This window comes from Coturnix japonica, unplaced genomic scaffold, assembly GCF_054131305.1.
Source record: "Coturnix japonica strain WE unplaced genomic scaffold, WE-NBRP24 Scf044, whole genome shotgun sequence".
Classification (NCBI taxonomy): domain Eukaryota; kingdom Metazoa; phylum Chordata; class Aves; order Galliformes; family Phasianidae; genus Coturnix; species Coturnix japonica.
Genome location: NW_028188947.1, coordinates 191,140 through 203,017, shown reverse-complemented (window position 1 = coordinate 203,017; position 11,878 = coordinate 191,140). Strand labels below are relative to the sequence as shown.

At 45.3% G+C, this 11,878-nt stretch overlaps 2 protein-coding genes across 2 annotated transcripts; both read right to left on the bottom strand.

Moving 5' to 3' along the window:
* Window positions 1-220: 220 nt before the first annotated feature.
* Window positions 221-2,180, bottom strand: LOC146752504 (liver-expressed antimicrobial peptide 2-like). Its single transcript, XM_085531691.1, has 3 exons — window positions 2,056-2,180; window positions 1,516-1,652; window positions 221-572 (listed from the first exon to the last, which is right to left on the bottom strand). Exons 1-3 carry the CDS (start codon window positions 2,110-2,112, stop codon window positions 536-538), a joined length of 231 nt encoding a protein of 76 aa, XP_085387817.1. The 5' UTR covers window positions 2,113-2,180; the 3' UTR covers window positions 221-535.
* A 5,547-nt stretch (window positions 2,181-7,727) lies between these two features.
* On the bottom strand, window positions 7,728-11,511 carry LOC146752503 (growth/differentiation factor 9-like). The gene is made up of 2 exons (XM_085531688.1): window positions 10,124-11,511; window positions 7,728-9,098 (listed from the first exon to the last, which is right to left on the bottom strand). Exons 1-2 carry the CDS (start codon window positions 10,545-10,547, stop codon window positions 8,149-8,151), a joined length of 1,374 nt encoding a protein of 457 aa, XP_085387814.1. The 5' UTR covers window positions 10,548-11,511; the 3' UTR covers window positions 7,728-8,148.
* Window positions 11,512-11,878: the final 367 nt, after the last annotated feature.

Here is an 11,878-nt window from a genome sequence, read left to right as displayed (position 1 = left end):
TCAGTTTGTTTGCTCTCTCTTCTAACAGGCTTTTATTTGAAGTCCGGCTAAGAGTTCAGCTATTGAGACTGAAATGAGACAGAAGCGTGATCAACTTTACACACTTGCCAGGTTGAACGATAAATGTCTAAAGTCCACTGTGAAATAAGCACTTCTGCTTGAAGTGCCTGATGTGCCGTCAGCAGACACTGTGGTCACAGGATGCAAGGGGAAACCCAGGTAGTTTGCGGAATATAAACTTTTAATACGCACCTTAAAATAAATATATATATATGAACAATTACAAACAAAACAAACATGAGATGCAGAGTCCTTTTATTGAGCTTGGCCATCCTCAGTGCGTGCTGCAGAGGTACAACCCCGGTGAGCGAATGCTCTCCATCTTTTTGAAGTCCTTTTACCAGTTCCTGTGGCAGGAAAGTCGAATGTACTTGTTGCTGATTTGCTGTCGTAGCTTCTGAGTGGTCAATAAATACGTCACATGTAGAGCTGAGCCGTGGCAGCAGTAACAGCAGTGGGTGTTCTTAGAGGCAGGTCACTCGGAGGCAGTTCTAAGGAAGCAGCGGTTCTTCCTGGAGGACAAAACATCATCAGGCACTGACAGCTCAGACTGGCGGCCATGTAGGGCTTACACAAGTCTATCCAGCCCTAGCGGTGCTCATCTTACTCAGCCATTGCAGCAGTGCTGCTGTTATCTCACTGACTTAATTCAGTTTGACTTTATTCGTTTTACATTCTTTGCTTCTCATGGTAACTGCAAAGAACAGCTTACCCAGGTCTGACCCAGTAGTCAGATAGTGGCGTACAAGTTACCCATAAGAGACACCTTTCTGTCTATTTATCTTCCTGTAGCTGCTGTTACAGTTCATCCATACTAGTTGGTAGAACCACAAGAAGCATTTCAAATGCATGCAAAAGAGGAGCCTGACTACCATTTCCTGTAGCATTTGCATCTAGATGATGTATATGTTCTGCTCTTCTTCCATTTGCTTTCTGGCAGTACAGTAGGTGCCACAAAATCAGCTTTCAGTCACCAAGTAACTTCAACATCACTTTTTATATGGATTTGGACAATTTACTCATACTTCGTGTGCATGGCAACTGAGGAATTTTTGCTTTAGTATTTTAGCTCTCTTCAAAATGAGAGCTGAACTAGTCCCTTTTAATTAATATATGCTTTAAAGTGAATTATTTTGGCCTTAAGGATTAATTTTTAAGGCCTCAGTACCTAAATTCAGTCTCGAACTCTGTGTTCTTTTTTCTCTTTCTAAGATGACTTTTCTGGGGTTGCACTGCAATGGCTCAGGCCTGTCATCAAGGGCACTTGGACTCTGTTCTGTTTGTACTGCCAACAGAAGAGGTCTCAATCTATTGCTCCATCCTTATTCCTGGCATCTTTTTCTTTTATGCACAGAGTTAATCTCATATCTTAATTGATTGAGAAGAAGTAGGAACTTCCTCCACATAACACAGTATCAAACGTCTCCAAGCCATGATGTTGATTAGGGTTAGTACCTGCATAGCATTGTAATGCATTCACTGTTATCCCTACATGAGGCTCCAACGGGTCTCAGTGAGACTCCTCTCCAGAAAGGTGTCATCCGCTTCTGTCTCTGGAGGGGCTGTGGTTGGTGCAGGGAAGCAGAGTGTGCCTGGAACAGAGCAGCCAACTGTCAGCAACATGCAGCAGCAGTGGGCAGAGGGTCATTTTGATGCTCGGGTCAATCATCTTAAGCATTACTAAGTGAAGGACTTTAAATCTTCCTTGTTTTCAGACATTGCTCTCTTAAAGCATAATTGTTTGTATCCGAGTCCTAAAGAAATAGTTATTAAAAATCAGCATTTTAGTTACTTTGGGAGGGAAGGCACAATTACTCTGAAAAGTAACTGAGCAAGTGACCCATCTTCACTAGGCAGACACTCTGCTTCTTTGGGATGCTGAGTCCCCCAAAAGAGCTCTACCCACACTGCTGACTCCTGCCAGTTCCTCTCGTTCATGCACGTCTTTGCTGTCTGACATCTGAACTAGCACTTCAAACAGTAATCTGTGCTTACCTGACTGAGCAGCAGTAAGAAGAATAAAAGGAATGCCATGCTTTTCCAACAGTGCATCTTCACAGGATGAGCTGCCACTTCAACTGTAGGAGCAGCTGTGGGTGGAGGAGGTTGGAAGAGCCCCGAATAGAACTTCCCAAGCTACAGCCAGATTTTTATAGGCTTCATTCTCTTATCGTTGCATCAGCTGTCAGTCATTACAGGAACAAAGTTCATTTAGGAGCAAGAGGGAATTACAAAGTTAGCATCTACTGAAGCGATCTGGTTCAAGGCCTATCTATCTAGCTAATGATTTACTCTCCTTCCACTTGTACTTTGTCTGGTCAGCTTACCAGATTTGCCAACTGTTCTTTCTTTAACACCTATCTAGCATGTTACCAGAACTCCCTTGTGTGCCTGCAAGTAAAAGTGTGGGTGGCCAACAGTCTCATGGTGAAGATCAAAAAGCCATAACCTTATTTGACTTCTGTGACATTCACAGCATGCACAGCTCTGAGTTTGCCAGCTGGGAGGTAAATACTGCTCTCCTGAGAGTATTTTGAGCAGAGAATCAAACTTTCGACTCTGCTTCTCATTCTTGGTGTGTGAAAGAATCACAAGCAAATAATTTAACCTTTATTCCCACAAAGCAGTACTTGAGAATCAGATATAATATTTTCCATGTGGGGTTTGGAATGTCAAAATAATGTTATTACTTGGTAGGTAAATCACAGATCTGTCCTTTCAAGGATCCTCATGTGCAGTTAATCTCTAGATAGCTAAGCAAAAAAGTAGAAGGGATGGCTGCAAGGATTTTATGGAGGTGAGTTGCTCTATGTAGCAAGACTGGTTTATGGAGATGAATGCTCTCTGCTGTACTCTGCCTCTGTATCTCATAGTCTACCTCACGATTCATCTTCTGAAAGGTGCCTACAAAACTCCCACTGATGTGGACAGGCAGACTGTAATTAAGGGAAATCTTAAACTCTTCTGTGGTGATAGAAGATTGCCAACAGCCCAGAGAAAATAATGTTTAAAAAGCACTACATACTGCTTCCCATTTCTTCCAAAATATCAAAGTTGAAACATGCTTCCCCCACTTGTCTCCCACTGAGACAAGTAGGAGTAGGTGTGTGTCTAAGATTACTACTCTGTAAATGCACCTTGTCACTATTTACTCCTTTTTGGCTGTGATGCTTCATGCACCCAGCTACCACGTATGTCCAGGTTTGCTGTATCTGTCAAGGAAATGACTTTTTTCAGTTGCAGAGTAGCAGAACACCAGTATAGCTGTGTCAAGCTCTGCACGTAGATTTGGAAGCAGTCTGTTTAAAAACAAATATTTCAGGTACTGTACAAAATAATTGTGCTTCAGCTACATTATAAATCCAAATGTGAATGCAGTAGGCTACAGTTTTCTGTGATTGCCCAATATGGAGGCATAAGTGCCAGCGTGGAAGGCAAGTTACATAGATTAAGATAATGCCTGCTTGGTTGTCAGGTTCCAGCCTACAAATGATTACTGCGAAGCCCAAATTTCACTGGGATTAAATGAAAGCCCTTTGCAGCATATTGCCTCCAACCCACTGCAGGAAGATTTGCTCCTTTCCTGGCGTTCCTCTTACATTTTCCCACTTCCCCTTATTTGTCTTGCTTCCCTGTGAGGAGGAATCAAAACTGGTCTTTATTTTGCATTCTTGGGTCTCACATAATCACTGCAGATCAAATAGCTGAACTTCAGTGTTGGTTGGTTGTTTTTTTTACATTTTGCTGTGAATTTCTCAACTGTTTCTTCTACTGAATCCTTTCTTTACATACAACTGAGTTTTAATTACTGCCTTCACCTGTGGAGCACAGGTTTGAATGGCATCTCAACTCTAAGAGCAGTGCCTCCAGCATGTCATTGTTTCTCAGCATTTTTTGCTAGCTAAAACTAGTCGTGTGATGATACATCAAAATTGTTGTGTATTATAAGTTCTTTATAGTGTCTTTGTAGTTGCAGATCCCTTCTGGGCTGCATCTGTTTCATCTGTGCAAGAAAAAAAAGGGACTGATTGTTTCCATGTGTGCAAATGCAGTGCAGTCCAGATGTCTGTTGCAGGCCAGTAGATAGCCACTGCAATTGTTTAAACAATTGAAAAGAATGTAAAACATTGCTGTGTTGCCACTTTTAGCATTTAGTGAAGGAACATCAGAAATAAATGAGGGGACAGATTGATTTTCAGCTGCATTGTTCAGACTCTGAAATGCTGCTCAGCTGAGCTCCCACGTACCACCTGGCAGGTGGGAGCCATCACTGCAGCAGCATGTCAATGTGCCAGGTTTGCTTCTTGCTCCCTGCTGCACGGCTGGGCCCGCAGGCAACTGCAGAGATGAGAACAGCTCAGCGGGATTGCAGCAGGTGCTGCCAGCAGCAGGAACAGACAGGGAGCAGCTCCAGCCCAGCTGCTGACCCTGCAGCATGAAGGTTAAAAGCCAGGGCCTGGCAGCGGTGCTGTCGCTTGAAGCTCACGGGGCTGCTGGGTTGTAGGTAAACTCAGCAGTGGCAGCTGAACTTGCCACCTGTTTACAGCAGTCTAGCAGCTGGTCTGGACATAGTTCAGCTGTCTGTGAATGGGAGCAGAGACCTCACGAGAGGCTGGGCTCTGTTCTGAGCTGCTCATGCTCAACAGAACTGCTGAGAGGTACCAAAAAGGAAGTATTGACTCAAACTCCCACAGTACGAAACCTTAGATGTCCTGTTATTCAGGCTACGAATCAACTCCTGTTGCTGTTTGAGGGTAAGTAAATAAGACCCAAACAAGAGTTCTGAATGAAGTATGGCTGCCGACATGTTTGGCTGCTCAGAATTGGAGAACCCAGTTTATTCTTCCCTTGCTTAAGTAGAAATAGAACTGAAATAGATTATTTTTAGCAGAACTTACAGCACTGAGTAGCTTGCTTTGCTTGTTTCTGCCAACCTCAGACTGCACTTGGGAGTACAGAACAAGAAAGCCTGCAGCTATTGGAAGTGTATATCCACAGCTTGCTGAAGTGAGAGACTGAGCATCTTTGACTTCCAGACAGCTCAGCCCTTAACCCACAAACGATCTATCACAGAAGAATGTCACACTCTCCAGATTAGATAAATTTTCAGTACCAGCTACAGGAATAGCGTGACAGGGAGATAAAGGTGTTACTTTGCTTGAATTTGAGGCAGACAGCTCAACACTAAGAAAAATAAAAGATAAAGGAATGGGCCAAATGTTCTGGACTTTGCAGAGGGAAACGTGTCATACATGTAAGAGCCCCGGGGTGAATTTTGTAGTCATGCATTTGAAAATTTAATGGTAGTAATAGAGTTCCTTAAATCATCTTTGGGTGTTAAAATAATCCTTTTACTTCCTTGTAGTTCCCTAGGAACTGCTTTTAATTCAGCCAGTTAACGCTAACCAAACATCAGAATTGCAGTTTATCATCTGATTATTATTAATAAATATGATAACCTGGTAACTGTATAAAGGATCAAAGCTCATATTCAATTCTGAACCATCAGTCAGGCTGGGCAATTTTTGTCAGTATCATATCAGACTGTTCTTCACAGGTACACAGACTGGAATATGTTCTAATTCAAGCAAAAAGTGGCCAGTGAGAGGAGGATAAAAAGATCAAATTGCTCACCAATGCTCTGCTATTTCTCATCACCTGTACTGTAGCCAGGGCTGCCTTCAACTGAATACACTGAGAAATGTATCTAGAAAATAGAGTCAGAGAGAAATGTGAAATAAAGCAATTTGAGCTTAGAGGATTTTAGTACTGTTATCTCTGTATGGCATTCACCTGACAGATAACGGGGTATAATTCACCTTAAACAATGTAAGACACAGACTTCATATAAAGATACAGGCCAAAGTTAAAGTTTATTAGGCATTATTATGTATTATCTCCCCGTCCCTCTGGTTCCGTGAATGAGCAATGGAACAAGTAACGCAGAGCGGTGACACTGAGCGGTGCAGTCACTGGTCGTTCTCATAGTCAGCAGGATTCTTCCTCTTCAGCCTCTCAAACTCTTGCATGCCCCACGAGTACAGCAGGTAGGTGCCCAGGAAGGCTGGAAACGGAAAGGAAACACTGACACAGGGCACGGCACAGAGCAGCACGGGCTGCCCGCTGTGCTTCTACGGCAACACAGCCATGACACCTCGCTATAAAGCCCCATTGCCACCATAAAGCCCCACTGCCACCGTAAGGCCCCATTGCCACCATAAGGCTCCATTGCCACTATAAGACCCCACTGCCACAATAAAGCCTCATTGCCACTATAAGACCCCACTGCCACTACAAAGCCCCATTGCCACCATAAGACCCCATTGCTCACTGTGCCCCCCCGAGCTCCATCAGGCCCCCGCTCAGCCCCGCTCCTACTCACGGGGCGCCACCTTGAAGACCTGCGAGCTGAAGCTCCGCCACACATTGGGCAGCCCGTCCGAGAAGACGTTGGGGATGGCGCGCTGCTCGAAGGGCGACAGGCTGTACGTGATGATGTGCCGCACCTGGGCCAGGTTCCCGAAGTGGATGCCCATGGCCGGACCGTGTCACCTTGTCACACCGCCCCGCTGCAGCGCGACTCAGAACGGAACCTCACATGCTGCTTCTGCTTCCTGGCGGCGAGGCGGCCCTTGGTCGCCATTGGTTGCAATGGGTGCGTTATCACTGCGCAGAGGATGCGCCCTCGGATCCATCACGTTTCTGATATGAGGTGATACGTTTCTGTAGCTGCCCCCATTACAGCTTCCACAGCCTGAATGCTTTGTCCTCCATTGACTTTTCCACACTCGTGATAAAGAGCGAATAACTTCACATCTCCGTGTTCGCTTCTGCTGAACCAGCTGCAGGGTGCGCAGCATCTTTAATCCCCTAAAAACGCCAAAACGCCCTAAAAACTGTGAGAAAAGGCACCACAGGGCGCTGCCAGGATCTGTCACTGCTGAAAGAGCCGCAGCCACAATGTGAAAGGAGGCGGCTTCAAATACACACACGTTTGGCAGAGCTCAGCTCCCATCGTTTGGAATGGATCGGTGGGAGTGGCGTACATTCAGCAAGCAACCCTTTTTAAAGCCAATCAGACACAGCACCAAGCTGAGGCAGGACTTTGTTTGACGTGGAACCATTTCGCCTGGAGCCCTTGGTGAGATGAACCTCACACAGCGCCAAAGTCAGCACTATTTTTAGTTCAGCAGCTTCAGGCCAACGCAATGGGCAGAGCTGGGCTGTGTCAGGCAGCACCGCAGCTCCAGGCTCATGCCGAGGGACTAAAGCACGTCTGCTGCCCTGCCAGTGCCCTGTGAGCCATGTACAGTCCTTGGGCTCCGTGCTGTCCCCACCAGGCTGTGCTCCCAGCCTAAGCCCCACGGAGCCGTGTGAGTCATGATCTAATGTTAAGGGCTGGTAGAGAACGGGAGTTTACGCAACAACATGCTCACAAATTGTTTTAAAAGCTATTCTTCGCAACTAAAAAAACCCCCACACTCAAAACAGCACCATATTCTATTAAAAAATCCCTACCAAAAGCAGCCCCCTTTGTGTGAGCTGCAGCCAAAGCTCTCTTAGCTTGAGTTGTTCTCATCCTGAAACAAGCATTTTCTGCAACATTCCTACTACAAGAAAAACACTGGGGGGGGGGGCTGGAAATTTGGAAAGGAAAAAGAATGAAATACTGAGAATAATTTTAACATGAGCCTTTCCTCTTATCCAGAAGCTTAACAGAAGTGCCATTACAAAGGATTTCTTTATATAAAGTAAGACTAGCAGACACTGAATTCAAGTGATATGTGTGATAGGCACTCATTTTATTTATTATTAAATCTGTACCAAAACAGCTTAAAATAGGCACCTGGTAGTTGAAACCACTTCTGTTCAAATGCAACATTATTCCAATAAAAAGATATTTACATTTATTTCCACATTCTAGAAAGCCCGAGTGGCTACAAAAACAGTGCTATTATATAAACACCCACTAATTAACTCCATGCTCCTATTCAGTTTGAAAGAGCCGTCAGAATTACACAAACACCACAAATATTCTGAGATTACAAAACACCTAAAGCAAGTGTGAAGCAGGTTAAGGTGCACCCCCTACCGACAAGTGCATTTAGTAGCTATCATGTCCTCGTATTCTTTGTAGACTATGGAGCCATCAGGCTCTATGGTCAGGACGCTCAGAGGGCTGTATTCAGCAGGAACACAGGAGGGCCTGGGAACAGAGGAGTCCAGTTTCTCATATATGAGGTTCTGCACCATTGTATGTACAGGTGAGCCATAACGGTGCCCAACCACCCTTGGACAGTCACCCTTGCAGTACTGAGGGCTGTATCTATGCGGTGCTATGATCCATTTGTCCCATTTTAACCGGCTGAAGCTTAAACGGAAGCTGTGAAGCTCGCACTCGTTTTGAGGAAACAGAAATTGTTTGAAATATTCACTCAGGTTTTGAGGCGGAGTTGCTGGAGCTTCCTTCAGATTCTCTTCCCTTCGATGCCTGGATGCCCTTTTAACCTGCGTGTTCTCTCTTCCTTTGTCACCTGTCACATCAGCAAACAGGCTGTTCCTCTGCCTGGGCCGCGCTGGGCTTTTCCTTCTGTGTCTAAGTGAGTTCCACCTGTGATAAGCTTGCTCGCTGGTATCGTTTAGGTAAAGAAGAAGAGAAGGGGGGACCAGAGCCATATTAATGAGATTATCCTGGTTAGTGTTATGTTGTGGGTTACCCATCAGACAAGTGAAGTTCACAGCCATATGAATATTCCTCCTGTTAGTAGCAATGAGAGGCTGCAGAAAAGAAGTCACATCAACCTCAATCCACTTGCGCTTTCTAACTTCAAAGTGCAGGCTAAAAGCTACAGAGTGTGAAATGCTGGGACATTCTTGGCTAGAAGAATCATGCTCCTTAACAGCCAAATGGCACGTGCTCGTAAAGGAAGAAGTGGGAACTGAGGTGTCAAATGAGTAGAGCAAGACAGACTTGAGTAAGTGCTCGAGAGCAGTAACACGGTCCAGGTTGAAGAGCAGATCCACTGAGTGAAGGTCTCCTGAAAAGAGAAACAAAGATCTTGCACAGTTAATGCATCTTGATTTGCCACCGGTACATAAATGCTCTGACATAGTGGATCACCAGAAATTGGTAAGCAGCAGAAGAAACCAATTTAGATGCCCATATTTTTATTATATGGAATGTCTACTTCAGTCAGAACCAAAACTTATCAACAAAACCAAGAAGGCCCAAGGTTTCTAAGAGGCACTGAGTGCAGTTAAGGAACAGCACACAAAGTTGGCAGTTCCAATGGGGAAAAAGGAACCAGAGCCTTTGGACTGTGCAGGAAACCATGAAATGATGTAAGTTCTAACGGGTGTGCTGCCATGTTCCCTTTAAAACTTTAGATTTTTAGCATTAGCTGCAGTTATTGTTCCTACTCACACATTCCTGACCAACAGCTGCCAGTGATGCTGACTAACAGCAAAGCAGAAAGTCATTTCTGTCAGTTTGCTTCTCTCTCATGAAACAGAATGACAGCTTCCAAGCTATTCTGAATGCATATTTCTGTCTCATTTGTCCCTACTGTAGTACACGCTGTTTGTTGTCATTTCCCATGATGTTATTTGTATTTACTGCAATTTCTGTCTCATTCTGAGGCTGATGAAGCCCCGTGCTGGCCTTCTCTCCAGGTGTAGAGCTGAATGCTCAGCACGCTGCTTCTCTTACTGCTCAGCACTGCTGCTTCTCTTACTGCTCAGCACTGCTGCTTTCCTGAGTTAGAGATTGTTCTTTGGTAGACACAAGTGCATTAAGTGATCTTCAAACACAGAGAAGCAAAGGGTTAAGAGTCAGATGTGGTCTCTGTGGATCTTAATAAACTTACAACTTTATGTTAATGATTTTTTTTTATCTAAAGTTATGAATTTCAACAGCAGCCTCCAAATTTGCTCCAAGTTGATTTGGATTCAGACCACTGCTTTAACTGCTGCTGTATTTAGGAGACATTGGCATGAGGCTGCCTGTTAAAAACCAAAACGCCTCCAGCAGCCTGTGCTGTAAATCACCTACCTGATCACCTACCTGTAATCAGGTCCCTGTGGCAGTGCTGGCACTCAGAACACGGGGTGAAAAGTCGAACAGTGTTATAGAGGTGGCTCTTGTGGGCCTTTGGGATTCCCTCCTTGGTGGCGTACATCTTATACAGCCTCTTCATGTACCGCAGGGCTCGGGAGTCCAGCTGGAGCCTGGGGGTCCCACGTTCCCAGCTCTGCCATCCCTGGTCGGACAGCACTTTGAGCAGGGGGGGCAGGAGCGCACAGCCTTGGCTCGCTCCCTTGGGCAGCCGCAGCAGCGGGTAGAGCTCGCGGAGCTCAGGAGCTCTCATAAGCCCGGAGCCCTTGTCTGGAGCTGCGCGACCCCTGGAGCGGGGGGAGCACTGCATGCTGAAAGAAAACCAGTGAATGCAGCAATAGAAACAAACGCAGACCCTCCAGGTACCCTCCATGCTCTTCAGAGCTGCAGCCTAACAACGCCTCCCCCAAAATATTCAAGAAAAAACGAACGCACACGAGTGCGAGCCCTTATATATGCTTCAGCTGTGACTCTAAAGGGAGGTTTCTTTGTGATTAGAAACCAAAGGGGAAGATCCGCAGCTGGCTGTGGAATCCACGTGCGTGTGTGTGCGGCCGGGCTGAGTCTCTGCACGTGGAAGCGTCTCACCAACAAACGCTGCTTCTCAGGGTTAAACTTCTCCACCTGGTGAAAACTGCAGTGCACCATGTTCGTGGATCAGCCCCCAGGGGGAGCCGGGAGCCCAAGTGATGCCGCCGGTCCGGCTGAGTGAGCGCGATCTGCCGGCACTCCGGTATCAGGGTGTTAGCTGTTAAAGGAAGTTCAGCAACAGCACCAGTTATCATTGCTAAATATATATAAGATGCTAAATATTGTTGCTCCTAAAGATTCCATCTGGAGTAGTAGTGAGTGCTTGGTGTGTTTAGAAACTCGTTGCATGATGTAAGGAAAGGGGTGGAGTTTTGTTTTACTTAGTAAGGAAAACGTGTTTTCATGCCAGATGGTTTTAATTAGAGCTGTGCTATCGGTAATCTAGTGAAGTGTCACCTGTAATCTGGCTTTTGCATCTTAGGGCTTCTAAATAAGGTGTGCTTGTTCAGAGAATGCTTAATTAACTTACAGAATTCTTTCATTTGGAATGGAAGGTTTAATTCAGATACCAATTTTGGAGTGTTATTGACAGCTAGTTAGCTGAGAAGGGTCATAAACACAGTGCAGCTAAACAAGCAGCTGTACCACCTGCAAGGACAGCAAGAGCAACAGGATGCCCTGTGATGGTGAGAAACTAGCCATGGTTTTGTGAACTCAGCAAGGGAGTAACTATCAGGATGATAACTCCAAGTTGCAAAGATACTTGGGGATGGTATGTAATTGGGAACCAATGATGAGCTCCGCTTTTGCACTATGTATGAACTAATTATCTGTATTATAAATGTACACGCAGCCAAGCAATAAATGAGATTAGCTGATCATATGTCAATGACAGGTGTGGTCGTTTGCTTTTCTCCCTCCATCTCCAACAACCAATCTCTAATGTGAAACAACATAACCTTTTTGCTTAGATCTCTTAGAGCTGTTCTGACTGTGATGAGATAAGGGGATGCCATCAGGTCTAAGGCCATCTGTGTAACAGCGCTTTGGATGAGGTCGGTACTTCTGTTTGTTTTAAAAATGCATCCTTCAGTGACACCTGAAGAGCTGATCTGCTGCTCTCCTGTGCATGTAAACCATTCCCTCCCTGTGTTAACGTCAGACAAACATGAT

Coding starts and splice junctions, on each gene's coding strand:
- LOC146752504 (XM_085531691.1), bottom strand. CDS start 2,112: ATGCACTGTTGGAAAAGCATGGCATTCCTTTTATTCTTCTTACTGCTG. Junction 1,653..2,055: donor TCTTACTGCTGCTCAGTCAG/GTAAGCACAGAT, acceptor GCTCTGTTCCAG/GCACACTCTGCTTCCCTGCA. Junction 573..1,515: donor TGCATTACAATGCTATGCAG/GTACTAACCCTA, acceptor TTTGTCCTCCAG/GAAGAACCGCTGCTTCCTTA.
- LOC146752503 (XM_085531688.1), bottom strand. CDS start 10,547: ATGGAGGGTACCTGGAGGGTCTGCGTTTGTTTCTATTGCTGCATTCAC. Junction 9,099..10,123: donor CCACAGGGACCTGATTACAG/GTAGGTGATCAG, acceptor TTCTCTTTTCAG/GAGACCTTCACTCAGTGGAT.